This window comes from Eptatretus burgeri, chromosome 14, assembly GCF_056783735.1.
Source record: "Eptatretus burgeri isolate ZD-2024b chromosome 14, Ebu_testis_v1, whole genome shotgun sequence".
Taxonomy (NCBI): domain Eukaryota; kingdom Metazoa; phylum Chordata; class Myxini; order Myxiniformes; family Myxinidae; genus Eptatretus; species Eptatretus burgeri.
Window position 1 is genome coordinate 69,293,634 of NC_140974.1, and position 24,563 is coordinate 69,318,196.

At 43.7% G+C, this 24,563-nt stretch overlaps 1 protein-coding gene across 3 annotated transcripts; it reads left to right on the top strand.

Moving 5' to 3' along the window:
• Positions 1-229: 229 nt before the first annotated feature.
• Positions 230-24,563, top strand: BPNT2 (3'(2'), 5'-bisphosphate nucleotidase 2). Of its 3 annotated transcripts, XM_085855415.1 has the most exons (5): positions 288-732; positions 9,499-9,658; positions 13,469-13,564; positions 17,812-17,976; positions 19,872-24,563. In XM_085855415.1, exons 1-5 carry the CDS (start codon positions 415-417, stop codon positions 20,132-20,134), a joined length of 1,002 nt encoding a protein of 333 aa, XP_085711541.1. In that variant the 5' UTR covers positions 288-414; the 3' UTR covers positions 20,135-24,563. The 3 variants fall into 3 exon arrangements, with proteins under 3 accessions (XP_085711540.1, XP_085711543.1, XP_085711541.1); XM_085855417.1 differs by lacking the exon at positions 13,469-13,564 and having other exon boundaries at positions 282-732; XM_085855414.1 differs by lacking the exons at positions 13,469-13,564; positions 17,812-17,976; positions 19,872-24,563 and adding an exon at positions 11,720-13,446 and having other exon boundaries at positions 230-732.

Sequence of the window (24,563 nt, forward strand, 5' to 3'; positions counted from 1 at the left end):
GGGGGGGACATCAACAGATTGATTAAATCTGCCATTGGTGTGGTGCAGGCACGATGGGCCGAATGACCTCCTCCTGCGTCTGATGACCTTCTTTTAAATATTTTCTGAGTGCCATTCTTGGTTTTGTAATCATTGTTGTTGTTGCTGTTTAATGTCCTTGCACGTTCGCTCTGGCTTCGTTCGTCGTACACTTTGTGTCGGCCATGATGTAACAATGAGCGGTAGGTCCTCAGCAACGAACCGACTTGTCCTTGGATTCCTTTTTGTCCCCAATGATTTGGTAAACTTTCCGTTGGTTGATTCGAGTTTATCGGGACGGATCGAACAAGTACAAACACGGTTTAGTCTGAATGAAGAGTTCGAGCCTCGTCGCCGTCGGTGTCACTGAGGTGAAGTGAAACGTGTCAGGTAAACATGGCAGGTTCGCCGCGCTTGTCGCCGCTCGGCGTCACCTTGTCGGCGGTGGTCGTGCTCGGCATGCTTTACCTCCTCCTGACCCGTGGAGCCCACGACACGGCCCGCCTCGTCGATCTGCGACAGGTGTTGGCGCTGTCCGTGGAGGCGGCCGTGCTCGGTGGACAGCAGGTCCGCAACGTCAAAGAGTCCGGAGACCTGAAGGGCCGCGTCAAAGGGCACACCAAGGAGGGGGTCGACGAACCGCTCACTCTTGGGGACATCATGTCACACCGCGCAATGCTCGGACTGTTCCACAACACCTTTCCGTACCTCAAGGTGCGTGCACGTCCGTGTGTGTGTGTGTGTGTGTGTGTGTGTGTGTGTGTGTGTGTGTGTGTGTGTGTGTGTGTGTGTGTGTGTGTGTGTGTGTGTGTGTGTGTGTGTGTGTCCATGAAACCGAGCAGCCCGAAACTTTGCATACACACTAAGAAAACTCCAAGGAAGTGCAAGAGTGAAAATTGGTTGCTTGGGTTAATTAAAACACTCTTTTTGAAGATAATTAATGGATTATTTAATTATATGTTTCATCAGGCAATCCTCGGCCACCTCCCTCTCTGGGGCCTGAAGGCGTTTCCTGGGTAACCTCGCTGATGGAGTCTGAAGCCGCCATGTTTTTTTTGGCCTACTCAACCATGCCTTGACTTGGAACAGGCCGCAACGGTTTCTTAACAATAATTTTTTTTATTTTCTTCACTTTCCTCATTCATATTACCGAATGCCTGTTCATCACAGCTACGAATCGCTGTGTACGCTGCAATGCTTAATATGGAATAGGCAAAGCCGAAGAAGAATTCTTCTTACATTCGATGCTGCAATTTCCGGTTACTTCGGCCTGGATTCGGGATCAGCGATCAAAAAATGTAAATCACGATTAAAAATTATTTTTTGATGATGCGGGAGATATCTTTATTAAAATCAGTGGAGGAAATATACACCATGTCTGATATTTGGGTCTTTCATGTCTCCGACGATGCCTTTATCTCCCGGGACGCATCATTCCCCATGACAAAAACCGGAAGCAAAAGGGTCATAGCCGACGACACGGATTCCAAATTTCCGGGGTATTGTGTTGTTGTTGTTTCCTATTGTCTCATGTGCACGCGTTGAGTATGAAGCTCACTACGTTCATTAATATGGAATAGGCAAAGCCGAGAAGCGAACTTCTTCTTCTTTCGGCTGCTCCCGTTAGGGGTCGCCACAGTGGATCATCCATATGATCCGCATAGTGATTTGGCACATGTTTTACGCCGGATGCCCTTCCTGACGCAACCCTGGTCGCCTCTTACGACACAGGGATATGGTACACCTATTTTAACTGGGGTATACACCGGCCCAGTATACTGGTACTCATTTCGCCGACCTCGGAAGGATGACAGGCTGAGTCAACCCCCTGGTGTATTAATTCAGTGGCCCAACGGGGCTTGAACTCAGGTCCTTTTGGATCCCAAGCCGCTGCCCTAACCACTGCGCCAACACCAGGCTAACAAAGCTGAGAAGCGAACATAGAATTCTTTTTACATTCGCTTTTAAATATATCAAATTAAAGTCTTTTTGCTATGAAAAAATAAATATTACCTTAACATTACCTTCACAACAACAACTACACTGCTTAGAACAGGATCTCATCTGAAAAAAAAATCCTCAACATTACCTTCACAACGACAACCACACCGCCTAGAACAGGATCTCATCCAAAAAAATTAATATTACCTCAACATTATACCTCAACATTATCTTCACAACAACAACTACACCGCCTAGAACAGGATCTCATCTGAAAAAAAAAAAGTTTCCTCAACATTACCTTCACAACGACAACTACACTGCCTAGAACAGAATCTCATTTAAAAAAAATAAATATTACCTCAACATTACCTTCACAATGACAACTACACCGCCTAGAAGAGGATCTCATCTAAAAAAATTAATATTACCTCAACATTACCTTCACAACAACAACTACACCGCCTAGAACAGGATCTCATCTGAAAAAAAAAGTTTCCTCAACATTACCTTCACAACGACAACTACACCGCCTAGAACAGGATCTCATCTAAAAAAATTAATATTACCTCAACATTACCTTCACAACAACAACTACACCGCCTAGAACAGGATCTCATCCAAAAAAAATAATATTACCTCAACATTATACCTCAACATTACCTTCACAACAACAACTACACCGCCTAGAACAGGATCTCATCTGAAAAAAAAAATTTCCTCAACATTACCTTCACAACGACAACTACACCGCCTAGAACAGGATCTCATCTAAAAAAATTAATACTAGAAGCGAACGTAGTATTCTTCTTACATTCGCTTCTGACTTTACCTTTAACTTGTTCACAACTGTATACGCAATTTCCGGTTACTTCGGCCTGGATTCGGGATCAGCGATCAAATAACGTAAATCACGATTAAAAATTATTTTTTGATGATGCGGGAGATATCTTTCTTAAAATCAGTGGAGGAAATATACACCATGTCTGATATTATTTGGGTCTTTCATGTCTCCGACGATGCCTTTATCTCCCAGCATGCATCATTCCCCATGACAAAAACCGGAAACAAAAAAAAATCAGAAACAAAAAAAAAACGGAAGCAAAAGGGTCATAGCCAACGACACGGATTCACAATTGCCATGGTATTGTGTTGTTTTTGTTGTTTCCTATTCTCTCATGTGCACGCGTTAAGTTATATTCACAAGATAGAAGTAAAACCCAATCGTGTTTATACTCCGCACAGCGTTTAAAAACAACCGGAAGCAAAAGGTCATATCCAACGACACGGATTCCAAATAGCCAGAGCTATTGTGTTGTTGTTGTTGTTGTTGTTGTTGTTTCCTATTCTCTCACGTGCACGCGTTAAGTATGAAGCTCACTGTGTTCGCTAATATGGAATAGGCAAAGCCGAGAAGCGAACGTAGAATTCTTCTTACATTCGCTTCTGACTTTACCTATAACGTGTTCACAACTGTATACTTGCCAACTATACCGTGGTACATGTAAGCGCCGCACAGCTGATGATTTTGACGCAATTTCCGGTTACTTCAGCCTGGATTCGGGATCAGCGATCAAATAATGTAAATCACGATCAAAAAATATTTTTTGATGATGCGGGAGATATCTTTATTAAAATTAACTTTGGGAAAAAATAATTGAATAAATAAATAAATAAACGATCACTTCTGGTCAAGAATAAAAGAAATTAAAAGTTCCGGAAAGAGTTTCAAAATCACTCCCGGTCATGTTAAATACGAAATAAACACTTCCTGTCATGAGAAAAATCACTTTCGGAAGGATAAAATTAACTTTGGGGAAAAAAAAATTGAATAAATAAATAAACACTTCCGGTCATGATCTCCCGGCATGCATCATTCCCCATGACAAAAACCGGAAACCAAAAAAAGAACGGAAGCAAAAGGGTCATAGCCAATGACACGGATTCCAAATTGCCAGGGTATTGTGTTGTTGTTGTTGTTGTTGTTGTTGTTGTTTCCTATTCTCTCATGTGCACGCGTTGAGTATGAAGCTCACTACGTTCGCTATAAACACCCGGAGACGTCGGCATTCGTGGCTTTATTTCATTTCCACACATGTGATCACCATGATTATCTCTTAAACTAAGTACAATTACAAAATTTAATCTCCAGAATCGAACTTACAAGCAGTTCCAACTCCTGGAAAGTGTTCGTTTGACCAATTTGGACATATTTGACATTTTAGGCCTCTCCGGGAGGTGTATGTTTAATATGACGGTTCGGTGATTGCCAATTGTGTGCCAAGCGAGCCGTTTCTCATCGACCGTTTCATTGTCGTGCTTAAGCCAGCACTCTACAATATTCACACTGTCACTGAATACTGTACATAGATCGACTTTAACTAAGTTCAGGGCAACTCGCCTGCGTTGGCCACGTGTTGTTCTGCGGTGCAACACACGGTGGCTGCCTCACTGAAAATGTGAAATTTTATTTTCCACGACATTTCCCATTTTTGACGATGTTGTACGACCCGTTACTTCGGCAGAGATATATACAAATTAAAACTAGAGGGGGAGCACTCTGTAGAGTGCAAAACCTCCGCTGCCAATACTGCTGGGTCACTTAAGTGAACCTGATATCCAATTCATTGTAGGTCAAAACGGATCAGACTCTACTGAACCACGATTGAATAAACTAAACGAGATCGATGCGCATGTAGAAATGCCAAAAAAAGAAAATCGAAATTTTTTTGAAAAAAAAGTTGCAAAATTTGTTTTTTTTTTCTCTAACAAATTTTTTTGGGGGTTGGAAATCACTTAAAACATGTAGAAATGCAAAAAAAAATTCAAATTTTTTCAAATAAAATCGAAATTTTTTTTGAAAAAAAGTTGCAAAATTTTCTAAGTTTTTTTTTTTTGGACCAAGTCCAAAATCTAATGGCATGATCCTTGGACCATACCTAATCCCCCCCACCCCCTCCCACCAAGTTTCGTGGAAATCAGTCCAGGAGTTTTTCCGTAATACTGTTCACAAACAAACAGACGGGTGAAAACAGTAACCTCCATCCATCTTCGATGGCGGAGGTTAACTTGGGGGGAGCACTCGGTAGAGTGCAAAACCTCCGCCGCCAATACTGCTTGGTCACTTAAGTGAACCTGATATCCTATTCATTCAATTTGACGCCAACAGTGCTCAGAGTTATAGTTTGCAACTTTCCCTTTTACTTTTAACTTTTACATACTCATTTCATTCGTCATAACTAGATTCCTTGAGACAGAAATTGATTTTTACGTGTGTATATCCACCTGAAGTTCCAAAATCAGCCGCAATTATAATTTTGGCATGTTTTTTTTGTTGGAAATCACTTATAACATGGAGAAATGCAAAAAAAAAAATCGAAATTTTGCTGAAGAAAATGTTGCAAATTTTTTTTTTCTGTAACAATTTTTTTTTGGGGGGCGGGGGGGGTTGGAAATCACTTAAAACATGTAGAAATGCAAAAAAAAAAACATTCTAATATTTTTTTTCTAAATGGCTGCCATAGTGGCCATATTGGATTTTGGACCACGTCCAAAATCTAATGGCATGATCCTTGAACCATACCTAACCCCCCACCAGGTTTCGTCGAAATCCGTCGAGGAGTTTTTCCGTAATACTGTTCACAAACAAATGAACAAACAAACAGAAAGGGGTGAAAACAGTAACCTCCGATCTTCGATGGCGGAGGTTAATTAAATGTTTCGCATTGAAAAGTTTCTTCAAACGTTTCGTGTATTTCATGGTAAAGCCACTTGGCACGTTCTTCAACATTCATTTGCGATACCGTGGTTCTACACTGGAGGTAGGAAGGCAAAATATATTATATGATCACAATGAGAAAACTAGAGGGGGAGCACTCGGAAGAGTGCAAAACCTCCGCCGCCAATACTGCTAGGTCACTCGAGTGAACCTGATATCCTATTCATTCAATTTGATGTCAACAGTGCTCACAGAGTTATAGTTTTCAACTTTCCCTTTTACTTTTAACTTTTACATACTCAATTCATTCGTCATAACTAGATTCCTTGAGACAGAAATTGATTTTGCATGGGTATATCCACCTGAAGTTCCAAAATCAGCCGCAATTATAATTTTGGCATGTTTTTTGTTGGAAATCACTTATAACATGTTGAAATGCAAAAAAAAGAAATCGAAATTTTGTTGAAAAAAAGTTGCAAAAATCTTTTTTCTCTAACAAATTTTTTTTGGGGGGTGGGGGGGGGGGTTGGAAATCACTTAAAAATGTAGAAATGCAAAAAAAAAAAAATTCAAATATTTTTTTCAAATTGGCCGCCATAGCGGCCATATTGGATTTTGGACCAAGTCCAAAATCTAATGGCATGATCCTTGGACTAGACCTAACCCCCCCATCAAGTTTCGCCGAAATCCGTCGAGGAGTTTTTCTGTAATACTGTTCACAAACAAACAAATAAACACAAGCAAACAAACAAACAGAAAGGGGTGAAAGCAGTAACCTCCATCCATCTTCGATAGCGGAGGTTAAAAATATGTTCGGTTCTGAAGTAAGGAATCGCCACATTACGGCAGGAAAGCCCAAAGAGGTATTATATTTGCTTTCTTCTCAGAAGCGATAAACACAATTCCGATGAAACTTCATGCCAACCTTCATCACCCATGACGTACCAAAGTCTGTTCATGACATTCGAAAAATCTGTCTCGAAGGGGGTTTAAGGGGGTTTCCCCTCAAAATATGTATTTGGTTTCTTCTCTAAAACAACACATACAATTCTGATGAAACTTGACCACCATCTTCACCACCCGTGATGTACTAGAGTTTGTTCACGACATAAAAAAATTAGAGTCTAGGATGTTCTACGAGGGGGTTCCCCCCAAAAATATGTATTTGCTTTCTTTTCTGAAACCACACACACAATTTCGATGAAACTTGACCACAACCTTTATCACCCGTGATGTACCAAGGTTTGTTCATGGCATTAAAAAAGACTTCCATAGGTATTTACTTTCTTCTCCATTATATATTTTGTGGGTCATCCATGCCTACCAGTGGTTGCCTAGTTATCTTATCCAGCCACTACCAGCTGAGTATCCTGGGATATTGCCCCTATGTTTAATATCTCTGTGAGGTTCTTTGTCATCATTCCTGTCGCACCAGCTATCACTGGTACAACTTTGGCATTCTTCAGTTTCCAGGATCTTTTCACTTCATGCTTGAGGTCTTGATATTTGGTCATTTTCTTGATTTCTCCATCGCTTGGTCCAAAATCACTGTTGTTAACACCTCAATCAGCAATGCCTTCATTCTCTTTTTTGTACCTAAGTATGATATCTGGTCGCAACGCTTTGTTTTCGATGTTCACGCTCGATGGGATCATTAGTTCGTACGTGATCGGTCGGTACTTCCCTGTTTTCAGTGATTACTTTTGGTTCATTTTCCCACAAATTTTCTGGAGCTGGGACATCAAAGTTTTTGCAGATGTTCCAGCGGATTACTTAAAAAACTCTGTTGTGTCGTCATCGTCGTCATGTGTGTGTTCGGTCATTATGCATAACATATCATTCTCTTTACTAACCCCACATCCACCCCTCACCTTTCTCTTTCTCTCTTTTTTTTCTTTCACATACTCTCTCTCTCTCATACCAGATCCTCGCACCTCTCCCTCCTATGGTATAGCAACGTTTCGTGAGGCATAGCTCTCCCCACCTCCCCCCCCTCCTCACTCTTCCCCCCTTTCTAGCCTTCCCTTCCTCCTGCCTCCTCTCTCTCCCCTCCTTTTCTCCTCTCTTCCTCTCTCTCTCCCTCTCCTCCCTCCTTCTCTCAAACCCCCCCTTAAATACCCTGTCCGTGAAGCGACGGGTTGTATCTGCAAGCGGCTAATAATCTCCCTTGTCTGCAGCAGGGTCAGTAAACCACTTGTGCTGTGGAACGGGTACAGGTGAAAATCCTGAGGATTTTTTTTTTGTGCCAATGACCTGACACTGGGTACTCCCAACATGTCTGCAAAATTTGGTGGAGATCAGCCCAGCCTTTTTTTGTTTGTTTTTCTATGATTTTCAGACATGCATACACACACACATACAAGGAATTGCCTTATTTCATGTAGTCGGATGAAATTCCCAATAAATTAGACATCAATTCACACCTGCTATGATATCCTTTCCATTTTGGATGGACGGACACCTGGAGGCGATTGCATGCTCTGTAATATAGGAACTGAAGAGTCTGGGTGAGTCGAAAGCTTGGATGTCAGGAGAGAAATCAAAATGGGTTACTGGTTACAAGAGGATTACACACAACCTGATGGGATTGGTAAAGAACAACGAGTTGTCAGGTTTTTTCCTCCCATCGATGTGAGGTGATACCGAGACGATGTCAACGTGCCTGTGTTGAGAGAGGTTCAAGTCCTGTACTGCTGTTTCCTGCCAAGCAATGCAGTTTTTGCGAAAAACTTTTTTGGATCCTCATCCTCTAGCCATTCTGAATGGCACTAGCTGCATATCGATGGTGCCTTGCTCGGTTTTTCGTCGAGCTTGGCCAAGCAAAGCTGTTGACGAATGAATATTCCTCGGTGATGAACCTCGGAAATGTGGTCAGCCAGCAAACAGGTATTGGGGCAGGTTATTAAGCCATGTAGCTCCAAGAACTGCATCATATACCAGAGGTCAGTCATGGGATTGAATTGGAGAATTTGCCCGTGGTGCATTTGCTTTGATAGCACTTCCAATATTTCTAACCACACCGGACAAATCGGGGCTGGCAGGATGGTCTAGGCCCGATAGGTGCACACACTCATCTCCGAGCTGTCGAGCCTGGATTTGAATCCTGACCCAGCTATCAAATGTCATCTCAGGCAGGGTGATTCATCAATATGTGTGCTGTCCCACCGATGGACGTTTAAACCGGACGTCCCATCCACTAGTGTGAGTTAGACGTTAAATTTCCCACAGTGTCCTTCACAAAGAGTTGACAAGCTATCGTCGGCGCCCTGAACAAATTACAAATTCCTGCCCTAACCTGCAGGGGGCACTGCCATCAGTAGCACAGCCACACCTTCAGCCAATGATGCCACTTGCAACTATGTGCTCCGTATGAAAGAAGAAGCGACAAATGAAAATGGTTTTTTAATTTTTATTATCACATCATCTCATCGAATTTGCAAACAACGTTTCGATGTGCTCGGCCAAAAATCCAGACTCATACCGACATTGAAATGATTATGATGTGAAAGATTGCTTTGTATTTTATTCAATCAAGGGAGCCACCAAGCGCCCCTCCCTTTATACGGGACGGTTTCTCTGTATGCATATAATTATAATTTTTTTTTGCAGTGCATTTGCGGAGGTGCTGCTCAGGTAACAAGTCCAGAACTTTGTGACACATCCACACGTCCTTCGAGAAACTGCTGCCAATTGCAGTGGCATTGTTGTCAAAATTAACTAATAGCTGAATATAGATGTAAAAGACTGGTACAAATGCTGATTAAATAAAATTTCTGGCAGTACTGCAAACCTAAAGTGCAATGATTTGTCCCACCCAACAGGTAATATCTGAGGAGCATGACAATTCTGACCTGAAGTTGATCCCATGGAGTGGCCAGATCCCTCAGGACATGCTGAAGCAGCTGCCCGATGCACTACTCGTGCCAGCCCGTGATATCACCATTTGGTTGGATCCACTGGATGCCACAAAAGAGTTCACTGGTAAATAACAGAGTGGCAAGACCAGGAAGTGCCCCTGGTAGATTAGGGCAGGAATTTGGCATTTGTTCAGGGTGCCGGCGATAGCTCGCCGACTCTTCGCGAAAGGGCACCATGGCATCTCTAATTCATGCCGGCAAACAGGATGCCCAGTTTAATGTCCATCCGAGGGACGGCACAGTGATGCCTCGCCCTGCCTGCAAGACAACAAGATGGCAGTTTATGGCTGGGTTGGGGTTCAACCCGGGCTCGATGGCTCATAGCTGTGTGTGCATACCTCTCAGCCACCCTGCCAGTCCTGTTATTATTTAATGTGATGATTATTAACAAACAGGGAATTTATTTTTGTTTGACTGAACTCTCAACAGTGCCATATCCCCAGAAATGTATATATCTTGCTTCTCTGTATTTTATATTTTGCTTCTCTACCTGAGTTGAACCTGAACCCATCTATAAACTGCCATCTTGTTGTCTTGCAGGCAGGGCGAGGCATCACTGTGTGCCGTTCCTCAGATGGACATTAATTTTTTAAATAAATTATATATATATATATATATATTTTTTTTTTTCTCGAGAATGGACATTGTTTTAAGTCTTGCACTGTATTTCAAAGCAGAATTTGGAGAAGAGGAATTGATGGTATAGTCACCAAACCATTGTAATCTTATTATGGATAGGAAGTACATTACCTGAGAAAAGGGATGTGTGGTCATTTGCTTATTGAAATGAGATATGTAAACAGAAATAGGAGAGCCTCGGTGGTTTGCAGTGAAATTGCAAACGTTTTGGAATCATTCAGTTGATATCTTAAAGCTTGAACAGCTGCGCTAATCAGAATGTCAACGAGTCATGGTATTTTGCTCTGATTGGAGATGTGGGGAAAGGGGGCCATCTGAATAACGTATGGATCCAAAAATGGCAGACTTTCTGATGCTCTCTTTCTCCTTCCTCCCCTAACTTTCCCACTTCTCCTTTAGCTTCCCCTCTCTTACTTCCTTCCTCTCCATTTCTTTACCTCCACCACCGAAGGTGAATGAGGTTGTTTTCACCCCTTTCTATCTGTTTGTTTGTCTGTGTACAGGACATCTCAAAAAGTTGTGGACGGATCCGGAAGTAATTTTGTGGACATATTGGGTGTGTGACAGGGATGAACTTATTCGATTTTGGTGAAGATCTGGATTCGGATCTGACTACTAAAAATTTTTAAGTGATTCTTCACCATTGAGAGATAGAGCTAAACTAATATGTAGCACGATATCTCAAAAAGTTGAGGACGGATTCGGATGAAACTTGGTGGACAGGTTGGGTTATTGATTCGATTGATATTGACAAGGACGAATTGTTGACAAACATCACTCCTGTGCACAAGAAGCAACTGTAAAAACAAGTAAATTCGCTTCCAATTTTTTGTAAACTCATGGAATTCATCATTGCTGTTGGTGGTAAAGTCTCTCCTCTTTTTCAAACAGTCTGATCTCCGATTAACAGTTTGGATTCCGGTCTGGTCACTCAATTGTGGACATGCCGGAGAACTAGAAGGGTTGGAGGCCCTAAATCTCTTAAGAGCTCAGGACAGTCGTGCTGAATAAATATTTCGCATTTGACACATCCGGCATTGTTTACCAAGCTTGCTTGCAGTGTGTGCCATACAAGACTGCCTTTATTCCTGGATTTTGGACTTCCTCGACTGCATCAGTCAACATGTTACCATTAATGGAAACCCTCTCCACTCCTAGTGTAGGCTGGAGTGCCCAAAAGTAGTGTCTTGGACCCAGTCTTGTTCCTCATCTTCATAAACAATCTTTCTGATTGTCGAGAAAACCCTCTTCCATTTTTCAGATGACTGGACATTATGTCCAACAGTACCCCCATCCCACTGACAGGTGGACAGTTGTTGCATCACTCTGCAGATTTGGAATTTATTAGCTGCTGCTCTGATAATTGGAAAATGTCTTGTAATCCTGGCAAATATGACAGTGTCACTCTTGAATGATGGTTAAACAAACCTATCTATGTATTTCCATGGTTAGTTACTGAAAGACGTTCAATCTTCTGAATTTCTAGGCCTCAACATCAGCCATGACCTCTCCTGGGCCGATATCACAAAGCTGGCTTGGGCATCCTCCATTGTTCCCCGGTCGGAGACTGGACATCCTCCATTGTTCCCCGGTCAGAGACTGGGCATCCTCCATCGTTCCCCGGTCGGAGACTGGGCATCCTCCATCGTTCCTCGGTCGGAGACTGGGCATCCTCCATCGTTCCCGGTCGGAGACTGGGCATCCTCCACCGTTCCCCGGTCGGAGACTGGGCATCCTCCATCGTTCCCCGGTCGGAGACTGGGCATCCTCCATCGTTCCCCGGTCGGAGACTGGGCATCCTCCATCGTTCCTCGGTCGGAGACTGGGCATCCTCCATCGTTCCCGGTCGGAGACTGGGCATCCTCCACCGTTCCCCGGTCGGAGACTGGGCATCCTCCATCGTTCCCCGGTCGGAGACTGGGCATCCTCCATCGTTCCCCGGTCGGAGACTGGGCATCCTCCATCGTTCCCCGGTTGGAGACTGGGCATCCTCCATCATTCCCCGATCGGAGACTGGGCATCCTCCATCGTTCCCTGGTCGGAGACTGGGCATCCTCCATCGTTCCCCGGTTGGAAACTGGGCATCCTCCATCATTCCCCGATCGGAGACTGGGCATCCTCCATCGTTCCCTGGTCGGAGACTGGGCATCCTCCATCGTTCCCCGGTTGGAAACTGGGCATCCTCCATCGTTCCCGGTCGGAGACTGGGCATCCTCCACCGTTCCCCGGTCGGAGACTGGGCATCCTCCATCGTTCCCCGGTCGGAGACTGGGCATCCTCCATCGTTCCCCGGTCGGAGACTGGGCATCCTCCATCGTTCCCCGGTTGGAGACTGGGCATCCTCCATCATTCCCCGATCGGAGACTGGGCATCCTCCATCGTTCCCTGGTCGGAGACTGGGCATCCTCCATCGTTCCCCGGTTGGAAACTGGGCATCCTCCATCATTCCCCGATCGGAGACTGGGCATCCTCCATCGTTCCCTGGTCGGAGACTGGGCATCCTCCATCGTTCCCCGGTCGGAAACTGGGCATCCTCCATCGTTCCCCGGTCGGAGACTGGGCATCCTCCATCGTTCCCCAGTCGGAGACTGGGCATCCTCCATCGTTCCCCAGTCGGAGACTGGGCATCCTCCATCGTTCCCCGGTCGGAGACCGGACATCCTCCATCGTTCCCCGGTCGGAGACCGGGCATCCTCCATCGTTCCCCGGTCGGAGACTGGGCATCCTCCATCGTTCCAAATCATTCCTTAAAACATCTGAATGGCTTTAGCCTCCAAGGGCTCCAAGGGCTCTTCCCTCCAGGATTTGTACAGCTATTGCACTACCGTATCTTGTCACCCCCCATCCCTACCCTGCAATCTCTCCTACCCCTTTCAACCTCACCTAGCCCTTTGACTCAAAGGTTGCTGTTTCTTACCCTTCAACCCTTTCAACCTCACCTAGCCCTTTGACTCAAAGGTTGCTGTTTCTTACCCTTCAACCTCTTGTCTTTCCTCATTCATTCATCCCCTTGCTTGCGTTTAACTATTGCCCCACTGTCATACCGTCAGTTTGTTGCCTTTTTTACCCCCAGCATCATTACTCTGCTCTTCCATGAGCATCATTGTTGTATTGTTGTGGGGGGGGGGGGGGACTTACAATAGTCGTTCAGCCGTTCAAATATTTTATGTTGAAAAGGTCTATTACCCGTTGTCTCTAATATATATATATATATTTTTTGTTGTGCCTTTTGCAGAAGATCTTGTACAGTATGTAACAACCATGGTGTGCGTTGCTGTGAAAGGTCACCCCCTCATTGGTGTCATTCACAAGCCCTTCACGCATCTCACAGGTGCTTCTAAAGTTCATTGATTGCTATTCATAATTGGTTTCTTTTGAGGTTTCATTTGCAGTAATATCGATTATTGAAAGTTTTTATGTCTCCTCGGACAAAGTCTCTGGAGACATTGTTTTCGGGTTGTCAGTATGTACATCCGTCCACGCTAATTTTCAGTTGTTTTTTTTTTGTTTGTTTTTTTTTCTCTGTAACTGCTGTCTAATTGACAAAAAAAATTTCAACATAGAGTAGGTGTGACTACTCATGTAGAATGTTTGTTTTGATGATAATTATGACATCATAAGTCACGTGGTGTGACAGCCATATTGGAAACAGGAAAAACTGGACCTCTGTATCTCCAAAACTGGTCCGTGGAAAATTTTTTTAACTTGGTGCATGGCATGTAATCAATGGGAAACAAGAGTGATTTTTAATAATTAATTAATTTAAATGACGTCATTGCACACGTTGAATGCTTTATCCGATCAGTGTGTAAATTTGAGTGTCATCTCAGGCTAAATTGCATTGGGGGGGGTGGGATGGGGTGTGGAATTGGTGACACCAGTCATGTTGTTCAGTAGCCATATTGTTTTTAACATAACTTGAAAAAAATCCTCTCCGAAACGGCTGAACAGATCAAGGTGAAACTTTACAGGTATGATCGCCTACCCATGAGGAACAAAAAGTTCTCCACGTTTGAGGTCATAAGTCGCATGGTTTTGCAGCTATGATTTTTATTTATTTTTTGAAGAATAAACCTTTGAAAATCATCTCGAGGATGGCTTGACAGTTCGAGGGGAAACTTCACCCACATGCTCCTCAAGCCTTGGGGATACCAGGATGTTCATGAATAAGTAATAGGCCACATGGTTTGGCAGCCATATTGGATTCAACGAAAATATTAAAAAAAAATTTCTTTCTCTTGAACCACTTCATCAATTGACATGAAACATCACAATCATGATCTAGTCCATCCATCCATTGGGACCATACTCTGAACAGAGCATTGGTGCTGCAAAAGCAGTCTCCTGGGCTATTGGGCACAATCCTGGACGGGTCACCGCTCCAACACAGGATACTCAAATGGCTCAATCATCCCAGCAAATTGGTACTCATTTTTCCAACCTCAGAAGGATGACGGGCTGAGTCAAACCCACCTGCTATTAATTCAATAGCCAAGCAGGATTTGACCTCGGGATCCTAGGATCCCAAGCCCACCACATTAACCATTCAGTCAACACCAGGCATATGATCTCGTAGTCATGGGATATATATATATATATATGTATATATATGTATATATGTATATATATGTATATATGTATATATATATATATATATATATATATATATATATATATATATATATATATATATATGCGTCGCCCACCGGACGGACAATTCAGTCGTGACCCTCCTGGGACTACCGCCATAAACCAGTCATGGGTGGGGGTTTAACCCCACCACCACCCAGTCCGCAGTCTACCCGCGCAAAATAGGGTGAATCGCCGAATGTCGATATACCTAAGTACCCGCGCGGGGTAATCTGCCGAGGGATGGGACCATGCCACAGACCGACTCCGGACACGAACCGCTTAAGCGGTTCGTTCCGTATTACAGGGATAACCGAGCGGAGTTATCGTCGGCCTTGACGGTTCCGATTAATTACCGGGTGTTTTAAAACCCACTATTAATCCCTTACATGATGCAAGATGGAGATTCAACAAAGGAAGGGACGCAGAGAAACGGGGAAACAGTTCAACAAGCAAGCACTTTATTACACACACACAAGCACATATATACAGCCATACAGTCAAAAGGAAGCAGGGAAAGAGTTAAAACCGAATATAATTATTACAACACTAAAACAGTTCTACTTTTTAAGACTGGCGCCACCCACAGACATTTACACAAAACCCCAAAAGAAAAGGAAGTCGCGACTTCCCTGAGCGCGTCGAGTCCTTGGCGATCGTAACTCCGAGTCCCTCCCGCGTGGTCCGCGAGCTCGTGCCGCGCGTCGCTCGTGTGGTCCGCTCGACAGCTCGGACGAACGAACAGAACCTCCGACCAGGGACGATCACCACAACTCTTCACAATTCCCCTTCAGGGACAAGGGAACAGGAAAGGGAACGACGTTCTCGTCGACCTTCACGTCCATGCCTTTTGTCAATCGCTTGCACGAACCAAGAGCCTTCAGCCTCCAACTGGGACAAGGGAACAACCAACCCACCACGACTCTTCACGCCCACCCTTTTGTAGGGGCCGGCTCCGCCCTTCGCTCCGCCCCGCGCCCCGCCCCGTTCTTGGCTCCTCCTTCCTTCGAAACGCTTCCAGGAAGCTCTCAAAGGGGGGCGTGCCCCCCACTCCGACCGCCTCATGCCGTGCATCCAGCAATCGGGAGCGAGCTGCCGCACCCCTCCCCTTCACACCAAGCATGGTGGGGGGGGGGATTCAGGTGGAAGCATCAGGCGGGGAAATTAGGCGGGGAAATTAGGCGGGAAAACCCACAAGCATTGTTGGTTTTTGTTCTTGCACGTGCCCACACGGTGCTCGTTGAATGGCGAGTGGCGAAGATGTGGTAGTGTCGTTGTGGAAGGTGGCGTCGTGTAGTGAATGGCGTGATCGTTGAGATGTTGGTTGTGGCGATGTTCGTTGTTGTTTCTGCACCAAATTAACAATCGCCAAAGAAAACAGCCAACTGAAGCGTCGCAGCCTGAATGGATCACATATATTCCCTCTATACAACGGGTTTGGGCTAATTACACATGAACTTACCGATATATCTCACCTGAGGACTCTTTATGGTGTAACGCGAATTTCCACAACCGTAACAATATATATATATATATATATATATATATATATATATATATATATATATATATATATATATATATATATATATATATGTGTTTTAAATTTCAACCTGATCGGATGCATGGTCTGGCAGCTAGGATTATTTAATATTTTGCATCTGGGTTCAGGGATTTAAATCACACTTGGTACAAGTATGTATAATGATGTAATAATGGGGGCGGAGGCATATCTGCTGACGTAGTGACGTCAGAGTGCCCTTCTAGTTGGGATTAAAGCCATTTGGACAGCTGCAATCTGCTTGTACACCATCACATACAGTCGCATCATGTACAATCGCATCACTCCACTGCGTCATAAGTAACAAAGTAGGTATCGTGGTGAACTGAAATACGGGCTGATTCTCACTGGTTGAGACTGCTGATGAACAGACAAAAAGGGGTCAAATCTTTCGTTTATTTTATTTTCAAGTTTGTCTTCTTCCTCCTCTTCTTCATCACTACTCGATGTCGCGAAGGGTTGTGAGAAGACACCCCCTTCTTTGGGGTTCCTCGAGCCTCCAGAGTCGGATTATTATTATTTTTTGCTGGTTCTTCATGGCGCATCACATGACCAACAAGGTGATGTCTGCTTGCCTCACTCACTCTAGCAGAGATGTGGGGAAGAGAACCATACAAATCTCTGTTGGTGATATGGTTTCGCCAAGAAACGTTCAGGACTTTGCGAAGCGATCGGGTATAGCTACCATCCAACAATTCCTCCAGTGCTTGGGGCAAGGACCAGGATTCACACCCATCACAACGGATTGACTCGATGGTTGTTTTGAAGATCTTTAGCTTACTTTGTCTGTTGACTGGAGATCTTCAAACTTTGTGGAGGGGGTGAACTGTTGCCCAAGCCTTGGTTCTCCTGCATTCCAAGTGGTGCTGCATGTCAGTGTAGGAGCTGAAGTATTTAGTCGTTCACTTTTTGCGTTGGACTTCCATCAGCATAAGGATTGACCTGCATGTACTTCGTTTATTTTTCAGCATTGAGTACCAGTCCAATCGACTTGGCAGCACGTTCAGCCTTGTGAAGTGGAAGTTCAGCTTCACATATGTCATAGAAGCGTGCTAAGTCATCAGAGTCTTGATTAGGAATGTGCTGGGATGGATGTCTGTGCTTTCTATGTTTGTAAAAGTTTTACAAAGTGGCCGGTTTGTAAAAGAGCGAAATAAAGGAACGCTGTGGATGTGAAAATGAGAAAGGGTGTGGCTGTTTTTGTTTTTCATGAAAAATGTTTTGTTTGTTTTTTTGTATGAAGAAATTGACCGTGCTCTGTCCTTTATTATTATTATTATTATTATTATTATTATTATTATTATTATTATTATTATTATTATTCAGTTGTTATCTGCAGTCACCGAATCATGTGATGTGTATGTATTTGGGCATTGTGTGTTTTCCAGCTTGGGGCTTTGCCAACCACGGATTGTCTGCCAACCTCAAACGACGCAATGTAGACCCGAGCAAACTCTCATTTATCATGTCTCGCTCTCACTCTGGCATTGTGAAGGACCTTACTCAACAGGTGTTTGGGACCAATGTTTCCATTGTCTCTGCAGGGGGAGCAGGTACCAGTAAATTAGACTTCTTTTTTGGGGGGGGGGATGGGTTCCTTTGGAAGCAGTGTCGGTGTGTAATTACATCACTACTTTGTTTTTACTGTGAAGATGTTTTGTCTGGAATGTGAGAGATTTTATTTTTTAGTTTAATTTTTCACTGTAGTGTCCTGCCTGTTATGATATTTATTTCTTTATTGCAGTTTGTACCAACTACCTGATCATAAACATAGCATTATTGTTGATCTTACCAACTAATCAAATATCACAAGCAAGATATATTGTCAATTAACTTTCACCAAAAATTTATTCGTTAACATTGCTAACTACAACGTTGCTCAGTTGAGCGCAGACCTCCTCCAGGCTGAACAGTTTACGTTTTGTATCCCACTGATGGGCCGGATCTGGATCAGGACTTCAACCAAAATCTAATCGGCTTGTTCTTATCATCCACCCATCCCCCAAATTTTTTCATAACCCATCCACAACTTTCTGAAATAGCATGCAAAATATTGTTTTTGGTTCCATCTCTATTTTGGGCCAGTGCATGCCTCTCGTATTGGGGAGATCCCCGCGTTCACCCATCGTGGCTGGACCGGTTGGGCATGAGTGCGGGAACTCTCTCCTTATGTCCCCCCCCCCTGCACAGGCAAGGTCACGAGCCATCAAACTCGTCGATAGTGTATGGATACCGTTGGGATTCAAATCTCATCACGCTGCCCGGCCCTTCGACTTGGCGGCTGATGTTGGATGGCGTAAGGAGGCCACTGCTGTTGCAGAGGTCCTGCACGCCATTCACTTCGTGTGAACTGGCCCCACGCACGTTCCGTTTGTGGTGGGGGCTCCTTTCATTCTCCAGGCCTGGTGACCGACCTGTTTGATAGGTTTGTGCGGGATGAGGTGGTAGCCATGACCTTAATGCAGTGTCCTGATCTGTCTAAACGTTGGGATGGAGCCCCCCCTGCATGGTCGCAAATCACATGGAGGTGGCACTTGTGTGGCTTCGAGGTGTGAGGGGTAGATCACCAAGCTCTGGTCTGCCAGCTCCTTGACCGCCTTCGAGCCATCTCTGCCCAGGTTGCAGTCTGGGCGAGGTCAGGTGTTAGGGTTGGTCGTATGGGGAGGGGTAAACTACAAACCACTCTGAGCCGAGTGGGGTTGGGGGTGGGGTCGATGCAATGCCAGCTTGTGGTGATATTGGGGTGGGCCTGATGGTCCAGCCCATGCCTTCATTGTACTAGCTCCATTGATCTCGCCGGCTCCATTTATCTCCGTGTACTTGCTCCGTTGATCCGTTCAGCATACTCGCTTTTCGACGAACTTCGGCCATGTACTCAAAAAAAATCTCTCAATTATGCAGAATCACTTTAGAAATCAAAAAAATTCTCGTTATCTGGATCCGGATCTGGGTCATCAACGTCAAATCGATTCGTCCTTGTCACGCACCCACTCTGTCCACCAGGGTGTGTCCGAATCCGTCTATAACTTTTTGCGATGTCCTGCTCACAAACGAGACAAACGGGTGAATGCATGACCTCCATTCACCTTCGTGCACGGGGAGTGATTATTCTTTGATCCAAGTCTCTGCCCACGTTTTGTGTGCTGCGAATCTGTTGGCTCAGTCGAGTATCTTGTTAACTATCAGAATCTTCGTGTATTTTCCACCACACAGCTTTTTCATGATGTAATCATTACAAATATGATGTTACATTTTGCGAATGTATTATTGAGCTGTTGTTGCATTCAGAAACTGATAATATTCCTTGAACATTCTGGCATCATAAATATGTATTTTTTAATTTTTAATTTTATAAAATGTCGTCATTCGGTGAATGCTTCGACCTCTTGGTAACCGTGGACTTTGATCGATGTGATAATCTTCGTTATTTTATTTTGTGTGTCGGCAGGTTTCAAGGCCCTATCATTAATCGATGTTGAGAATGACAAGTCAGATAAGGCTGATGTATACATCCACACAACTTTAATCAAGAAGTGGGACATCTGTGCAGGCAACGCAATCTTGGAGGCAATCGGCGGAAACATGACCACACTGACTGGTGAATCAATTTCATACTATAACAGCCCCAGCAGTGACGGTGGATTGTTGGCATCTGCAGGCGTAAATCATCAACAACTCTTAAAAAAGGTTGCTGCATTATTGAAGAGCTAGCTGTGTACACAAACTGTAATTGGATGGAAGTGGACTTTGCTTACTTATCGTATAACGTTTTGTGTTTTGGAATGAGTCAAACTATGTTTTTGGTCCATGTTTTTGCCTTGGGTTTTCCTTGTTCAAGTGTAAGGATCCACTCCACTTGCACTTGTCATGTTTATGTGCATGAAATTATGGTATTTTCTTACTGGACGAATCTTTGTACATATATTGGTACAGATAGGCTGTTACAAAGCACTGCGAGGCATTATTTGGAGGATTTTGTTTCCACTTCTTGTTTAAAGTTGCCACTGTAAGAGAATGGGTGACCTATTTGGCTTGGTCAAATCACTTTCTGCAGATCTATAAGGCACAAGAGTTGAACCCCATTATTGTATGTTAATTTGTCATTTGTGCCTTATGAATCATTGCTTTAATGTACAAGTAATCGATGTTCAAGCCCCTCGGTCTTTTATTATTATTTTAAAAAATAATAATAATTATAATAATAATATATGGTCTAAGCTCACAGAAGAGCGAGGACACAGAACAGACCAAGACACAACATAACAAAGGGAACAGCAAGAGAAAGGGGAAACACCTATAGCAGGGTGGCGAGAGAGATGGTAGACAGAGACAAATGAGATGCAGGTGAGGATGAGGGTTAGGGGTGGACAAGATGGATATATAGGCAAAATTTTGGGAGGATTGGGGGTGGTTTAACGGGTGTGGAGAAGATCATGGCTTTGGATAGGGTATGACCTGAGATGGTGGTGAACCGCTGTCTTGAAGACCCAGGGTGGGGGAGGGGTAGGAGAACGAGATCGAAGGGAGTGTGAAAGGTGGTTCTACAGGTGGGAAAAGAGACATAAATGAGTGGAGGTGAGCAGTGGTTCTGGATTTGAGCAGTTTCACAAGGAGGGGGTTGCTGGTGTACCGTGTGCATCCTGCAGATACTTGGGAGGGGTCGTGGTGGGGGGGGGGGGACAGAGCATGGAGAGGACAGAGGGTGCAAGACCAGAAATAAGACAGAGACTGCCGACCTCTTGGCGATGGTGAAGTGTTAGGCCGATAGACTCGGCTTCATCGTGAGGGATTCCAATGATCTAGAAAGTCTTGGTTTCAAAGATGTCAGGCTGAGCAAGATGACTCCATCATGCATTACTCCATCATGTTGCGGATGAAAGCCTTGTAGGTGGATAGGAGCTCAGGCGTGCCAATGAAGGGACTTTGCATGATGGAGGATGCCCAGTTGGCATCTGGCTTTGGAGGCCTGTGAAACACCGGGGTGACAGTTTATAGCTGTTTCAGGATTCAAACCCAGGCGAGACAGCTTGGAGTCGAGTGTGCGTACCTCTCGGCCATCCTGCCAGCCCAGTTTCGTACGTACAGGAGTGAAAACAAGTATTTCACAATTTCTTGCATGTTACACTGTATTTCACCTTTCTGCAGGCTTCAAGGCCTTCGATGTCGACCTTATTTGTGCTGGGTCTGAAGCTTTGCCTGTCTATCGGGTTTGCGTGTTCTTGACTTTCTCGACAACGAAACTGTGATTCTGTTCCATCTGATTATATTCTGGAGGTTTTGGTTTTCATTTTTCTATCATTAGATTCATTTAGTTGTTGTTTTTTTCAGCCGTAATTTTGCATAATTTGCTGAAATTCATCTTCTGAACGATACTAATGTAGATATGACATGTTGCCATCACTAATAATTTTAAGTTGTTTAATAATTTAATTTAAATAAGATTTGAGGTCATGCGATGGAATCTATTGTAATACCCGATACATAAATTCAATAGCAGCAGTTGTATTGGCTGTAGTCATGACACTTTGATGGTATAATTCACGAGTACTCTTTTACATGTTTCTGTACGTTTCATCGATTCAAGTATGACCACTGTGGGGGAGAAAAAAATGTTACTTCCAAAAAACTTTTATCAAAGTCGTGAAGACGATGCTGATTCTCAAAATCTGTGAACATTGGGGAAAAAGAAATTTGTGAGTTTTTATTTTTATTTTTTTTCCACGTCGGCCTAAGCCATGAATCGCATCACAGGCCCAACACGCTGAGATACATCGATGTACTTTTTATGTGGATTATAAGGTCGTAAGTAGACAAATGGACGTACGAGCAGGTGGGGAAGGGATTGAAACGTGATCCTGGGTTCCCCCATATCATTACATGACTTGTGGTGTATAAAGGAACACGATATCGGCTGAATAGATTTGATATGAGACTGTTTTGTACGTTTGCTGTGATATTGTTGCTGACACAGGAATGTCTCGGTCATAAATGCAGAATGTGTGAGCAGCAAAAATGGTCACATGCACACCTGAGGTTGTCTTCGGTTGTTGTAAGCTGAACTCTTCCAATTTGCAATCGTTGCACAATAACGGTTTGCTGAAACAGGAATCATTGAAAGCTCGTTGTTTTTATTTATTTATTATTATTGCGAGGAAATACTGTTTTGATTGATAACCGACCACTGTTGCCAATCAAAAAACAAAAAAACGGAACTCAGGGAAAGGTTTTATCATTGAAAATTTCTTCTTTTTTTCTCTTCAGTCGTATTCACATTGTTGTATTAAATTCTTAGTCAGAAATAGAAATTGTTAAAATAGGATTTTAATTGTTTCATTACCTTTAGTGCTTCTTAAAGTTTGTATTGTTTCTAGTTGATGGTTACCTGCAAAGACTGTGATGATGTGGGCTTTCCTTTTGTGCTTTTAAGGCTGTATCTACAGTGTCTTCATAAAGTATTCACACCCCTCAAATTTTTTCACCGATCTACACAAAGTTCCCCATAATGACAAAATGAAAACATGTTTTTAGAAATTTCTCACAAATTAAAAATGAAGTTCTGAAATGGCTCGAGTCAATAAGTGTTCGACCCCTTTGCTATGACACTCCAAGTTGAGCCCAGGTGCATCCAATTTCCTTTGATCATCCTTGAGATGTCTCCACACCTTAATTGGAGTCCACCTGTGGCCAATTCAATTGATTGGACATGATTGAGAAAGAAACACACCTTTCTGTATAAGGTCTCACAGCTGACGGTCATTGTCAGAGCAGAAACTCTCCCGTGAAGTCCACGGAACTGTCCGTAGAACTCCGAGATAGAATTGTGAGGAGGCAGAGATCTTGGGAAAGATATAAAACAATTTCTGGAGTGTTGAAAGTTCCCAAGAGCACAGTGAGCTCCATCATTAGGAAATGGAATGAATATGCAAATACTCAGAGCTGGTCGAGTTGGGCAACCGACCAAACTGAGCAATCGGGCAAGAAGGACCTTGGGCAGGGAGGTGACCAATAACCCAATGACCACTTTTACACAACTACAGAGTTCCTTGGCTGAGATGGGAGAACCTGCCGGAACAAAAACGATCTCTGCAGCTCTTCACAAATCCAGGCTTTATGGGAGGGTGGCTAGACAGAAGCCACTCCTGAGAAAAAAAGCACATGAAAGCACACCCGGAGTTTGCAAAAAGCATGGGACAAAATATTCTGTGGTCTAATGAGATGAAAATTTAACTCTTTGGCCTGAATGCAAAGCACTATGTCTGGCGGAAACTGAGCACAGCTCATCAACCATCTCACAGCATCCCTACCATGAAGCATGGTGGTGGCAGCATCATGCTATGGGGATGCTTTTCAGCAGCAGGGACTGGGAGACTTGTGAGGATGGAGGGAACAATGAACACGCTGCTCCGGCGCATACTCCTTTACCTGACCTGACCTGAATGGAGCCAAATACAAGCAAATCCTTGAGTAGAACCTGCTTCAGAGTGCAAAAGACCTTGGACTGTGGTGAAGATTTACATTCCACCAGGACAATGATCCCAAGCATACAGCCAAAGCAACACTGGAATGGTTTCAGAACAAGCACGTGAAAGTTCTTGAGTGGACCAGCCAAAGCCAGACTTGAATCCCATTGTTAAAATCTGTGGAAAGACTTGAAGATTGCTGTTCACCAACACTCCCCATCCAACTTGACAGAGCTTGAGCAAATGTGCAAGGAAGAATGGGAGAAAATCCCCAAATCCATACGTGCAAAGCTGATAGACATACCCAAGAACACTCGAAGCTGTAATCGCTGCCAAAGGCGCTTCTACAAAGTATTGACTCAGGGGGTTGAATATTTATGTAAATTAGACATTTCAGCTTTTCATTTTCAATAAATTCATTAAAATTTCTAAAAAAGTTTTTTTCACTTTTTCACATTTTGTTGTTGCAGCATGAATTTAAAATGGACCAAATAAAAAAACAAATTGTTACTGATCCACACAAAATACCCCCAAAATGACAAAGTCAAGGGGGGTGTGAATCCTTTCTGAAGGTCCTGTATATTTGGGTGTTTATTAACATTTTAAAAAGGTGGTGAAAAGTTCATTTCATTTGTGGTTGGCTGTATTTGTGCAAAAAATACATTATCTGGGAAAATGCA

Excerpts from the sequence above, each read along its gene's own strand:
- BPNT2 (XM_085855414.1), top strand. The coding sequence starts at position 415 with ATGGCAGGTTCGCCGCGCTTGTCGCCGCTCGGCGTCACCTTGTCGGCG. Across the intron at positions 733-9,498 it reads ACACCTTTCCGTACCTCAAG|GTAATATCTGAGGAGCATGA; the intron begins GTGCGTGCACGT and ends CCCACCCAACAG. Across the intron at positions 9,659-11,719 it reads TGCCACAAAAGAGTTCACTG|GCCTCAACATCAGCCATGAC; the intron begins GTAAATAACAGA and ends CTGAATTTCTAG.